The sequence below is a fragment of the Heptranchias perlo genome, chromosome 6 (assembly GCF_035084215.1).
Source record: "Heptranchias perlo isolate sHepPer1 chromosome 6, sHepPer1.hap1, whole genome shotgun sequence".
NCBI lineage: Eukaryota > Metazoa > Chordata > Chondrichthyes > Hexanchiformes > Hexanchidae > Heptranchias > Heptranchias perlo.
In genome coordinates, this window is record NC_090330.1 from 31534451 (window position 1) to 31548757 (window position 14307).

Here is a 14307-nt window from a genome sequence, read left to right on the forward strand (position 1 = left end):
TAGCAGTACACTACTAAACTGCCACAAACTAAATAATTTTAAATGCATCATAATATTACATTTCCAATTACTGATGTACTGTGCATCAGTTAAAACTTCAAACCAAATGATCAGCGTTGCAAAGACAGACTTACGGTGCAATAACATCTTTTAAAAATTTCGGAAGTGGTTTGGTGATCATCAGTGTAAGGACCTGAAAACTAAGTTCTGACATGCAATTGTTCAGCTCTCCACAATTATCCTCCAAACCAGGCAGACCAATTGATGTGAAAAACTGTTCATTGTTCTAAAATTAAATCAGATCAATGATTAGTATTTTGGAATTCTTATGTAACCAGCCACTTTTTAAATAAACGTTAGATGCATTACCTACCGTTCTAAGAAATGCAATATAAAACAGAGATGAATAACTGTTGGCAAACTGGAAGGCAAATAACTTTATTATCAGAGCGTCATTGTAATCGGTCTGAGTCCTGTAGTTTTCTACAGAGAGAAGAACGAACAAAATAAACATTGGCAGTGATACATCGTAAAGTGCTTTGGGACATCCCAAGGATGTGTGTTAAGCTGCTATATAAATAAGTTAGTGTTGATGATATATAGGGTGAAATCACACTGTGAGTGCTGGCATACAGCCACACTAATATTAACACGTTCATAGCCTTTGGATTATTTTTGATCTCCTCATTCAGCCACTATAACTTGGCTTTGCTATTTTTCCTCATAGGGATGAGTTTCTTTTCCACGTTCCTTTGACCTTTACATTGGTTCCCCTGCTATTTACAATATTCATAAACTACATGCCGGAAGCTACTTTGAATAATAATATTAACATTTGTGGATAACATCATGCCACATGGGCAACAGACTAGTATTGAAACACTTGAACTACATAAATATATAACTACTTACCCCAGTCAGTCATTTTAACTGCGATTATCTGATACACCTAAAATTAAAATAATGATTGTCAAATTCCATAATATTTTCCATACTGGAACAATGAAGTTTTATCCCATAAAAAGGTCATTTCAGATTATTAAAATTAAGATATCAAAGAGAATTTAGGAGATTAATACACAAACCCTGGCAGTGGACAGTACAGATCTAGGCAGTACAGTGGAATGTTACACTGCGTTTACACCTCCACCACCTGAGTTTGAGGTTCAGCACATCTGATCTAATGACAGTCACCACTCACAAGTGGCCATAGTGGTCATATGTGATAACAGTTTGGGCAGTCGGTGCCTAGTTCCTAATGGATGATTCAACAGCATAAAAATGCTTGCAATTTGACACTAGTAATAAGTTGGCAATTTTACTCTGAGAAGCCACAAAAACAGTTGGTGTGGAAGATGAAACATCTTAAATCAGTATAGTAAGGAATGTTCTTTGTGGCAGGGTGCATTGAGTTTTATTCTGCAGCTGGCTATGCAACACCTGACCTGGGTTAGTGTAATGCTAAAACTGGGTGCAAATATTAGAAAAGACATCTCTCACTTTGACAAGCATAAATACTGACTTAAAGACACAAATAAAAATAACAAATTTAGCTTTAATATCCCTGATGAAAAATGGATACAGGAATTGGTATTAAAAATTCATTTATATGGGAAAAACATAACTGTGATGCTTGGCTGCTAACCTGGCTTATCCCTTTAAGGCCACAGCTCAAGTGGTCCCCACAGGCATCCAGGACTTTGCAGCTGCTTGTAAGTTGCTGAGATGAATTAGGGATCAGTAAATTGCTTGAAAATGTCAGACTCCAGGTTCAGAAGTACTGGGATGAAATGCCTGGCTTTCTTTATCTTAAGATTGCATGTGGGAGGTATTTCTTTTCACAGAGTCATCACCTTCTGGAACAGATCACTGGAGTGTATGGTGATTATGGATTCCCTACAGTCTGTGGCAGAATGATTACCACAGCAATGCATTCTACTCACAGACAGCCACAAAACTCATGATTCATGAGTTATATATGGTCTAGTTTTTATTAAACTTACGTTAGCATGCAGAATAGTCTTATATATGCACAACTCATTAATAAGTCTGATTTCAGCCTGAAGTCTATGAACAGATTGAAGATCCAGCTTCCATAGCAGGGCTTCTTATCACTACTGTTTGCAATAGAAGAAGAAAGATTTTCTGGCATCTGTTTCAATAAACATAAATATGACTTTGACATTGTAACCCATTCCCCATTTGACAGATAGATCCTGAAAACTTCAGCCAGGTTTTACAAGTAACAATTTAGACATTTTTAAGATTTAAATTTAATTGGTAAATACGTCAAACAACAAGCTGGGAAAGTATTCTAATAAGATATCAACAGCACAGATGTGGCTGAAATTTGGTACAGTTACAGATCTTACTTGGTTTTCACACCATACAAAGTTTTGTGATTTCATGCTACGTTGTTTGTTAATTATGAGTAGTCAAGTTACTTCTATTGAAGCATTAGGTCAGCCTTATCAATCATAATAATCAAATAAACTTACTTTATTCAGGATTGCAATGGACAACGCATTGAGTAATGAACTAACGATAGTAGTTAAGAGAAAACTTTCAAATGAGTTAGAGGTCGTCACTCGAGCTCTGGCCCAGGTTTTATAAATTACAACTGCCAAGACACTGATGAATACACAGCCCACCTGTATAGAACGCAAAAAAGAAAATTGGATTTTTCTAACTGACGTAATTATCTCCTTCATTTTTAATACTTGAGTTCAGAATCGAGTTAGGCTCAGATACACTGATGCACAACATAAGTATAAGTAATTGAACTTCTGCAAGATAACAGTAATTATAAGTCACTAGATTCCAAACATACTCTTCCATCTCCACTGGCATTGCACATGCTAAGTTGGAGAACAGGATCACTCTTTCACCTGCCTCTGCTGCCCTTGTGTTGCTAGTTCTCTTTCTGTCTCTCCTCTTGTGCTTCTGTTTCTCTTTCTCTTAGAATCATAGAAAGGTTACAGCACGGAAGGAGGCCATTCGGACCATCGAGTCCGCACCGTCTCTATGCAAGATCAATCCAGCTAGTCCCACTCCCCCGCCCTATCCCCGTAGCCCTGCAAATTTTTTCATTTCAAGTACTTGTCCAGATTGAAACTGCCTCCACCACCCCCTCGGGCAGTGCATTCCAGATCCTAACCACTCGCTGTGTAAAAAAGTTTTTCCTCATGTCACCTTTGGTTCTTTTGCCAATCACCTTAAATCTATGTCCTCTGGTTCTTGACCCTTCTCCCAATGGGAACAGTTTCTCTCTATCTGGACCCTTCATGATTTTGAATACCTCTATCAAATCTCCTTGCAACCGTCTCTGTTCCAAGGAGAACAACCCCAACTTCTCCAGTCTATCCACTTAACTAAAATCCCTCATCCCTGGAATCATTCTAGTAAATCTCTTCTGCAGCCTCTCTAAGGCCTTCACATCTTTCCTAAAGTGCTGTGCCCAGAACTGGACACAATACTCCAGTTGTGGCCGAACCAGTGTTTTATAAAGGTTCATCATGACGTCCATACTTTTGTACTCTATGCCTCTATTTATAAAGCCCAGGATCCTGTCTTTCTCTTTTCTTTTGCTTTTCTTCTCTTGGGGTCGATTATGAGTTCTGGGCGACTGGTGGAGATCGCTGTCTGGTCCCCTGCACTCGAAGCTGCCGCCTCATTAACATTGGGCTGCTGAACTGCGAGGTGCCACACGGGCATCTAGATGCAGCTCAGCAGATTGAGGCCTACCAATATTGGGCCTCCCTGGCCAGCAGAAAGGCAAGTGCGGGGGGCAGGGGGGAGGTTTCTGATTGCTGGGGGTGGGGGGGGAGGAGATTGGGGTGAGGGGTGTTAGGCCTCTTATTTGAATATGCATATGGCCTACCCCCTATGTCAGGGGCAGGCCCTGGATATCTTCTTTTTGTCTTACACCAATATGACACTTCCAGCTCATAATAAGCATGCGCTTCCTGCCCGCCATATTGGCAGCTTAGGGGATGGTTTAGTGTTCAAAAAAACGGGTGTTGTGCGGTTGAATTTGTAGTCCATAGACTTTTCCTCCACAAAGTAACACCCCCCTGCCTAGAGAGCTTGTAGACTGGTCTAACCCCTCCCCCGGCTCCCCCTTTAAATAGTTTTCCCTCTCACCCTGTTAAGAGCGTTACATAGTTTGCTAGCTCGTGCCTACCATCCCAGCCCCCGCTTTGAGAGATGGCTTCCCTTCATAGCTCAGTGACCTAAAACTGCAATCACCTTTGCTGATCTTCACTGAATTCTTTCCACAATCTCTATTTCTTCTCAAATACTGGAATAGACAGATAGGGCCTTGGTTTAATGTCTCATCTGAAACAGGGCGCCTTTGACAATGCAGCACTCCCTCAGTACTGCTAGCTGGAGAAATTTATTGAAACAGAGAGATCCATCTATTTTATGATAAAATGTAGCTGATGGACTATTCTCCCTGACTGACTATTCCCCAATGCTGGAAGCCAGTCTTACAGTAATATTAATGGTAATCATGGTAATATCCACAGTCCCAGTTGACTTGTCCTGCAGGTATCCAGTTTGAAGCAGGGTAAAGTGACATTTTGAAGAATAAAATCAAGAGAAAGAGATAGAAAAGAAATAGAAACATACATTATCTTTCATACAAATTACTTACCAGTACAATCCCTACTGTAAGTGAAAGCAAAAATTTCAGGCGCTGTCTGGAGACTGGGTAGAAAGATTCAGGTTCACCCGTGATTGGATCCTACAAAATTGATGAATATTAGGACAAGTCAGAGATGGTGCTCGTTTTACACACTGACAGTCGAGTTTGTTCTCTTTTACCAGATGGAGGTTATTATTGCAGTGTAGCCAGCACTGAGGGACAGCAGAATCAGCAAGAAACACAAGAGAAAAATTAAACACTGCTAACTGCCTCAGTGATAAAAACAAAAAGCAAAAAACTACAGATGCTGGAAATCTGAAGCAAAAACAGAAAATGCTGGAAACATTCAGCAGGCCAGGCAGCATCTGTAGAGAAAGCAAATGTGGGTTTTGACAAAGTGTCCACACTCCAAATGCCAATGGATGCATTAGTTGTCATCTTCCAAAATTCTATAGATTATGGAACAGTTCCTGCAGATTGGAGGGTGGCAAATGTAACCCCACTATTTAAAAAAGGAGGGAGAAACAGGGAACTACAGACCTGTTAGCCTAACATCAGTAATAAGGGAAAATGCTAGAGTCTATTATAAAGAATGTGATAATAGGACACTTTGTCTAATCCCATTGATATTTTCTAAGTCAACATGGATTTACGAAAGAGAAATCATGTTTGACAAACCTACTGGAGTTTTTTGAGGATGTAACTGGTAGAATAGATAAGGGAGAACCAGTGGATGTGGTTTATTTGGATTTTCAGAAAGCCTTTGATAAAGTCCCACATAAGAGGTTAGTGTGCAAAATTAAAGCACATGGGATTGGTGGTAATATACTGGCATGGATTGAAAATTGGTTAACAGACAGGAAACAGAGAGTAGGAATGAATGGGTCTTTTTCGGGGTGGCAGGCAGTGACTAGTGGGGTACCGCAGGGATCAGTGCTTGGGCCCCAGCTATTCACAATATATACCAATGATTTGGATCATGTAATATTTCCAAGTTTGCTGATGACACAAAACTAGGTGGGATTGTGAGTTGTGAGGAGGATGCAAAGAGGCTTCAAGGCAATTTAGACAAGTTGAGTGAGTGGGCAAATATATGGCAGATGCAGTATAACGTGGATAAATGTGAAGTTATCCACTTCGGAAGGAAAAACAGAAAGGCAGAGTATTATTTAAATGGTGTTAGATTGGGAAATACTGATGTACAAAGGGACCTGGGTGTCCTTGTACACCAGTCACTGAAAGCAAATATGCAGGTGCAGCAAGCAGTTAAGAAGGCAAATGGTATGTTGGCCTTCATTGCAAGAGGATTTGAGTACAGGAGCAAGGATGTCTTACTGCAGTTATACAGATGGGAAATCACTTCATTATGGAAGCATCTTGGGCACCCACCAGCTCCAGACTGCTGGACACTCCAGTGCATGGCTACCAGCTGTGAGGTATGGGTTTATGGGGCATCCCCAGAGAAACAATTTACTAGCCCCTTCAGTCCCCTCAACATTTTCTTTTAAATTATCCTTCTCCTCAGGTTCCAAGCTACTTCCCTCCCAGTGTAGGAGTCCCCAACTTTGGCCTTGACAAGGCCACCAACGTGGAGAAGTAAGAAGCAGATGGAAAACCTGCCCCTTACAAGGTAAAGCGGGAAATCCCAGGTTGCGTCATGACCAAGCCAATCTGAGTCTTGGCCTTTTTCAAAGCCATTCCACCAGACTGCCATCAGAACAGTCAAAGAAATTTGGCCCCATTTATAAAAATGAAATACATACCGGTTCTGTTCCATAAAATTCAGGCCTGGTTAGTTCATCATTTTCATAATTTTCAACATCCCACTCGTACACTAGTTCTGCATTCTTCCTTTTCCACTTTTCCAAAAATATCGTTCCTGGAAATGTAACCATGCTTTTACTCATCCAGCTTAGAAGAAGAAAGAATTTTACAAACAACAATGCTGTAATGCACTGTGCAACAGTGTGCTGTCTGTTTAGCAGTAGAACACAGATGTTCAAGCCCATCATTTTCCACATAGTGACTTCCCAATCTCGGTCGGGCCATCAGGGAGAAGTGGAGAATGGAGAATAGGCAAAAATATGAGGACCAGCCAACCTGCATTGCTCTTGCACACTTTCCAGTGGACACTTCACGAGTGGTATTGGCAGAAGCTTGGGAACAGGTTGCCTGCTTACTCTCTTTGCATGTCACAGAGAGAACAACAGTGTAACAGAAACAAAGTCTCGTCATGCCTCAAGAAGGAAACTTTATGACTTTAGATAGAACAATGCACTTTAAAATTGACTTCAGTTAGCTGTGGCTAATTGATATCTGGGGAAGTCACTGTGGATTTGGAGCTGGGGATAGAATCACATATCTTTCCCCAAAAATATCTATGGCAATAGGTTAGTCAGCAGACTGAATTTTTCAATTTTTAAGTTTTCAAACTTAAGCTTTTCACATAGGAAAACAAAAGTCCTATAGTAACAGTACCTTTTTCAGTTTTTTCACATTCATAATGTAGACACATGAAAGGAAAGATATAAAATAACTAGGTTAATTTATCGGTTAATCCTACTGTAAGCTCAGTGGGAGATCGGCAGAACCCCGAGGGACGGGGCGTAAATGGCCATTTTCAACCTTTTATACCAATTCTCTTGGGATTCTGCCTGAGTTTCAGTGAGGGACCAGTAAAACCCCTGTGGAATTTCAGGGCCATCATGTAACACACGGTTTACTGTATCATTAAATTGACTGTATTTTATAAGTACAGTGAAGCCCGTTTAAGTGTGCATCACTTAAATGTACATTCTGATTAGAATATTTTTAGAATCCCAGTTCTTTTGCCATTAATTCAATGTTAAATATTAGAATCATACAGCACAAAAGGAGGCCATTCGTCCCGTTGTGCCTGTGCCAGCTCTTTGAAAGAGCGATCCAATTAGTTCCATTACCCTGCTATGCTGTGCTTTCCCCATAGGCCTGCAAATTTTTCCTCTTCTGGTTAACTACACACTAATTTAAAACACTGTGGGGCTAAAATTCTGCAGGAGGTTCCAACGGTCTCCCACTGTAACTGGCAGCAGGCTGGCAGAACTGCCAGGGAAATGGCTATTTATCGCATTTCCTGCAGGTTGCTCCTGCTCCTCTGCTGGAGTTCTGGCGGGAGACCATTAGAACTGCTACTGAAATACAGGGCCATTCTGTTTAACTGCACAGATTTGACAGCTTCTAAGGGTATTCATTCAACTAAGTACAGACCCTAGCTGCATGCTCACCGTTGTCTCACTCAGGCAAAATATTTCAGATTTTTAATGCAACTCAGCAAGAGTTAACTTCCTACCCATAATGTTAATAAGCCTGATTGACAGCGCAAGGTAAAACAAATTAATACCGAAACTTCAGGGCAAAAGCTTTTTTTTTATTCGTTGATGGGATGTGGGCATCACTGGCGAGGCCAGCATTTATTGCCCATCCCTAATTGCCCTCGAGAAGGTGGTGGTGAGCCCCCCTCTTGAACCGCTGCAGTCCATGTGGTGAAGGTTCTCCCACAGTGCTGTTAGGGAGAGAGTTCCAGGATTTTGGCCCAGGGACGATGAAGGAACGGCGATATATTTCCAAGTCGGGATGGTGTGTGACTTGGAGGGGAACATGCAGGTGGTGTTGTTCCCATGTGCCTGCTGCTCTTGTCCTTCTAGGTGGTAGAGGTCGCGGGTTTGGGAGGTGCTGTTGAAGAAGCCTTGGCGAGTTGCTGCAGTGCATCCTGTGGATGGTACACACTGCAGCCACTGTGCGGCGGTGAAGGGAGTGAATGTTTAGGGTGGTGGATGGGGTGCCAATCAAGCGGGTTGCTTTGTCCTGGATGGTGTCGAGCTTTTTGAGTGTTGTTGAAGCTGCACTCATCCAGGCAAGCGGAGAGTATTCCATCACACTCCTGACTTGTGCCTTGTAGATGGTGGAAAGGCTTTGGGGAGTCAGGAGGTGAGTCACTCGCCGCAGAATACCCAGCCTCTGACCTGCTCCTGTAGCCGCAGTATTTATATGGCTGGTCCAGTTAAGTTTCTGGTCAATGGTGACCCCCAGGATGTTGATGGTGGGGGATTCGGCAATGGTAATGCCGTTGAATGTCAAGGGGAAGTGCTTAGACTCTCTCTTGTTGGAGATGGTCATCACCTGGCACTTGTCTGGTGCGAATGTTACTTGCCACTTATCAGCCCAAGCCTGGATGTTGTGCAGGTCTTGCTGCATGTGGGCTTGGACTGCTTTATTATTTGAGTGATTGCGAATGGAACTGAACACTGTGCAATCATCAGCAAACATCCCCATTTCTGACCTTATGATGGAGGGAAGGTCGTTGATGAAGCAGCTGAAGATGGTTGGGCCTAGGACACTGGCCTGAGGAACTCCTGCCGCAATGTCCTGGGGCTGAGATGATTGGCCTCCAACAACCACTACCATTTTCCTTTGTGCTAGGTATGACTCCAGCCACTGGAGAGTTTTCCCCCTGATCCCCATTGACTTCAATTGTACTGGGGCTCCTTGGTGCCACACTCGGTCAAATGCTGCCTTGATGTCAAGGGCAGTCACCCTCACCTCAGCTCTGGAATTCAGCTCTTTTGTCCATGTTTGGACCAAGGCTGTAATAAGGTCTGGAGCCGAGTGGTCCTGGCGGAACCCAAACTGAACATCGGTGAGCAGGTTATTGGTGAGTAAGTGCCGCTTGATAGCACTGTCGACGACACCTTCCATCACTTTGCTGATGATTGAGAGTAGACTGATGGGGTGGTAATTGGCCGGATTGGATTTGTCCTGCTTTTTGTGGACAGGACATACCTGGGCAATTTTCCACATTGGTCGGGTAGATGCCAGTGTTGTAGCTGTACTGGAACAGCTTGGCTAGAGGCTTGAAGTGGGTGCTGGTGCTGCTACACTGCTAGTCTGATTTAAATGTAGAGCATGTTAAATTTAAGTGTGTACAGATGAACAAAAAGGTTCCTGGCTCTTTAAGCTCCAATTGCTCAAGCTATTCTTCATGGTGTATAATCTTCACGTCTGAGTTGCACTTTCTTGTATGTCTCTTTTCTTTCTCTTCATGTCAAAAGACTAAAACTGTTCAAACCGGGTGATCTGTTCCTTATAGTGAACAATCTGTTCCATATGACTGACGTTGCTTTTACCTGCTGTCACATGCTGCTGTTTCAGCAGCGTTCTTCTGTTTGCAGATTGAGAGAAACCACCTTCTCAATAATGAACTGAATATGTTGTGAATGCACGTAACAACTAATTTGCTTTACTTTGGAGACTTGTGGAAAAGTCACCTTTGTGGTGTCTTGCCTAGCTGTATTTACGAGACAATAAGCAGTCTCTGCTTGCTGTTGCTCTTGCTCCATTCTGCTCCTCTTCTAAGGAGACTTTGGCTGTCCCCGCTCCTGCTCTGTTCCCCTCCTAAAAAAGCCTCCTGCTCCCACTCTACTCCACTCCTGAGAACTCTGTCAGGCTCTCGCTCCTGTTCCCCCCTGTTGCCAAAACTCCAGCTCTACAGTATCCTATTGAATCTTTATTTTAAGAAAATAAGGAATGTTGACTGATTTTGTTTCATTTGAAATTTATTCAAAGAATTGTTTTTTCCTGTCCATTTAAACCCTATTTACAGAAAAAAACAGCAACTGACCTTGCGTCAATGACACTTCTAAACAGTCACTCACTGAAGCAGTGCCCATTGATTTCAAATGCAGCGTGGTGAAAGATACAGCCTAGTTCAGCTAGAAAGAACATTGTGCATTTCACTGGCATTTACTGTCACCCCCAGAGAGAGTTTATGCAATGTGTAAACAATACATCAAATAATATTTTCATTTTCTTTCAGTTGTGATGTGTGATCAGTTTATTTTCTCCCAACTACTGTACTTTAATGTAGTTTACAGAGGGCACTCACCCCACAGGCAAATGATAAGTCCGAATAATGGTGTAGCAGCATTGTCAAAGGAAGATTTGATTACATTAAAGACATCATCTAATGGGACCCTATGAGGAAAACAGAATAATGAGAGAAACAGTAAGAATTCCAACAAAATGAGAGCAACTGGCACATTTGTTGGACTGTATTTTACTTATTTCACCGTTGATCTCCAGTTGTGAATATATATCATGCAGCAGTGAGTAAAAAGAATAATTATTCTCCTTGCAATTGCCCAGCCTGCACAGTTCTGAGACCAATCAAGTTGACAACTTTAGTTGGAGCCTTGGGAGACTTCAGGCATGATTTTCAACTTCTGTTCGAAACGGGCACGAAGTTGGTGGAGTGGCCAAAGCCGGCTTTAGGAGGCCCTAACCATTTTCATTTGGGGCCTCATTTAAATGTGGCCAACGGGCTGCAGGTATCAAAAACAGGCGCACTAAAACGGTGACTGAAGTACATCCAATGCCATATTGGCTTGGGCGATATTAAGGCATCCCTGGTAGCTGTTTGAAAAAGGCATTAGGTCCCTTGCATATGCAAATGAGGGGCCAAACGTCTGTTTCATGACGTTGTCTGAAATTTAGCAGAATTGAGTGAGGCATGCACTGGGCATGCTCCTCAGTTTTCTGGGTTCCTCTGCGGCCTAACCAATGGTCCTTGAAGTGCGGAACAGGCCCGTGACTGGGAGATCTCTCTTAATATTGACAACTGCAGCATGATGTATTTGAGCAGAAGTAGTTTCAGGCACGCATAACCATGGTTCATGGCTGCTGAGCAGGAGAAGGACTTGGGGATTATAGTTCATGTTTTGAAGGTCCAAGTGTTGCGAATAGGGTGTTATGATTAAATATCAAACTAGAAGTAAAATCCTTTCCTTGTACAAGGTCATAGTCCAGCTGCATCTAGAATACTGTGTCCAGTTTTGGTCCCCTTATATAGTGGCAAATATTGAGGTCCTGGAAAAGGGTCAGTGGATGGTCACTTGATTGATAATCAAGGACCTTTTAAACTGGATATCAGCACAAGCTTAGAAAGCTGCAACATTTTATATTAGAGAAGTGTAGACTTCAAGAGGTTATGACTGAGCTCTTTAGAATAATGAATCGATTAGATTCCGTCCACCTGAATAGATTACTTGAGCTGGACAGGTAGGGAAAACTAGGGGGCATCAGTAGATGTTCAAAAAGCATAGAGTTCAGTCAGGTGCCAGGAAGTATATTTTTCGTAGAGAATTGTTGATCTCTGGATTTGGTTACCCATATGTGCAATGAGTGTGAATTCACTGCAGGCATTCAAAAGGAAGTTGGACGAGTTCCTGTGAGTGCAAGACACCTCAAGTTATAGAAGGTAGGTGGGTTAACAGGTACAGTCACTGCGGTCTCCTGGCACTTGCTCGATTGCCTGCAGGGGTTAGCGAGGAATTTCACAGGTTTTTGTTCCCTAAATTTTCCTAAGGTTTTTTTTAATATCTGTTTTTTTTGTTTGCCTCAACAACAGCAGCAACAAGTTCAATTTATATATGTTGTTTGCCTCGCCCAGGAGATCGCATAACTGCGGACTGCGGGGGAGAGGGAGGGTGCATTTAATGGTGTGATTAGGCAGCACCATGTCAGGACAGGGCAGATTTGAAGAATCAGCTGGTCTTTTCCTGTCCTTTTTCATATGATTATACATCAGTCAGTTGATTTTCCTGGACCGAATATACTAGGGGCAAGCTCTTACGGTCTGTGGAGAATGCATCATTCCCATAATCAAGAAGAGACTACTGAAGCTAGGTAATCTCTCTTTTTCAGTAGATGACGGGAAAAATTGGCAAAGTTTACATTAAAAACTATTAAATTAGTGAAACAGCCTCATTTATCTGATCTGTCAAGGACTTCATACTTACTGAAAAACACAATCACTGTGCACCTCAACAGCACAAGTCCTGTTAAGTATTTGTTCAATATTCTTTTTCCTTCCAGCAACATTGTCACATATACCCCTGAAAGAAAGGAATGTGAGATTAGATATGTTTTATATGTAGCAGATATGATAATGGTGATTATTCTTTGTCAAGTGTGAAAGCCATAACTCACAAGTCTGACTGGTCTGAGAAAGATCTCACTTGTGAGTGACTGTGCTTTATTCACTCTATGGCCCTTACTGGTATGACACATAGAAACATAAAAACAGGAGTAGGCCATTCAGCCCCTTGAGCCTGCTCCGCCACTCAATTACATCATGGGTGATCTGTACCTCAACCCTCATTTATCTGCCTTAACTCCACATCCCTTGAAACCCTTAAAAATTGTTAGGTAATATTAGTTATCAATTGCTCAAGTAACTTGGAGTTTAAAACTTGCTCAAAACACAGAACTGAAAGCCTATAGGATGGATTTTTCTCTGAGCCCCGTGTCAGGGCACTGGCAGACAAGCGCACCCCAACTATATCCACCAGCATTGACCTGAACCCACCTGTATTTGTAGAAAAGGAAGTTGGTCCCTGCAGCAGAGTTGAGATTCCTGTAGCATTGGCAATGGCCGGCTTGAGTGTGGCCCTCTGCCTGCTGTCCAAAAATAGCAGGCAGAAGGCCTCCAGCCCATCCCTGGCCCAATGTCCCTGTTAAGGGAATAAATGGGACTTACCTTTAGGGCTGCTGCCTTCATCTCTCTGATCCCATGTTTGGAGAGGGGCTGGGTGCCCCTCAAAATGGGCGTCTGGCTGGCAAATGACCAGGAAAATGAGGTGGCAGGGCCAGCAATGCCCCTTCCATTTCATTTGAATGACTACCCCAGGTGTACGCCTGCTGCATGTGCAGGCAGACTGCACTTCATCCTGCCTCCTTGGGAGAAGTCTTGGATATCCCAGGGCAGCATAAAGGCAATAGAGACCAGCCATAAGGGGTCTCTGCCACTTTTCCTGTGCTTTGCACTCCAGGAATAAGTGTTCCCCGGATGCTAGATAGTAGAAAATTGGCCCTTATATTTCACATCTGTGGATCTCTTTTCACATGGCACTTAAAGTAACTCAAAAGATAAATAAAACCTAATAGTAATCCAAAAAGTTAACATTGCAAGTGGATGACTATAATGAACCATTACCCGAATAAGTCCAAATGATGGAGATTTTTAACTCCGTTTTACTAGCTTGCACTAAAAATTGTTTCACATATTACAGCAACTTTTAAAAGGACATAAAAAACATCTGAAATATGCTCTTGAATGAACATTTACCTGATTTGATCCACTGCCTTATCTGCCACTTCTGAGACCATATTTGGAGTTGAACAGACTATGCTACAATTATATCCACGTAAGAATGTATTCACGTCACTGCTGACATTTTTACATGATACACTGAAAAGAGAAATATATTGCATGTAAACATTTGTAAAACATTAATTCAGACAGCATTCTGATTTAAGTGTTGGCATAGCAATGGAATTAATTTGAATATTTAAATTTTCTGCTCACTGCAGTAGCGATATGTACTAAGAAGTTAATTTACTATACAGTGGCCTAGAAATTCAATCATGCCAGAAAACAGGCACAAGGGGCGGGGCACGTGCCTGTTGGTGTCGCCCCAGGCAGCATGTAATATTCGTGCTGCGTGTTCATTATAATGGGCCAGAATTTGCTCAGAGCGACATGGCAACCCTCACCGCAGTTCCTGTGAATTACATTTATGAATGTACTTAATGCGGGCTCTGTAGCATCAACTTGCTTGATTTTG

General features: G+C 42.3%; 1 protein-coding gene across 1 annotated transcript in view; it reads right to left on the minus strand.

Moving 5' to 3' along the window:
* The window catches only part of LOC137323173 (anoctamin-7-like), a 50172-nt gene that overhangs the window by 13717 nt on the left and 22148 nt on the right, over positions 1-14307 (minus strand). The window contains exons 9-17 of the mRNA XM_067986682.1: positions 13809-13931; positions 12481-12576; positions 10569-10657; positions 6412-6527; positions 4658-4747; positions 2499-2651; positions 913-949; positions 374-483; positions 135-286 (exon numbers count right to left, since the gene is read on the minus strand). Of these exons, the coding sequence (XP_067842783.1) occupies positions 135-286; positions 374-483; positions 913-949; positions 2499-2651; positions 4658-4747; positions 6412-6527; positions 10569-10657; positions 12481-12576; positions 13809-13931 (966 nt within the window). The remainder of the gene's footprint in view (positions 1-134; positions 287-373; positions 484-912; positions 950-2498; positions 2652-4657; positions 4748-6411; positions 6528-10568; positions 10658-12480; positions 12577-13808; positions 13932-14307) is intronic.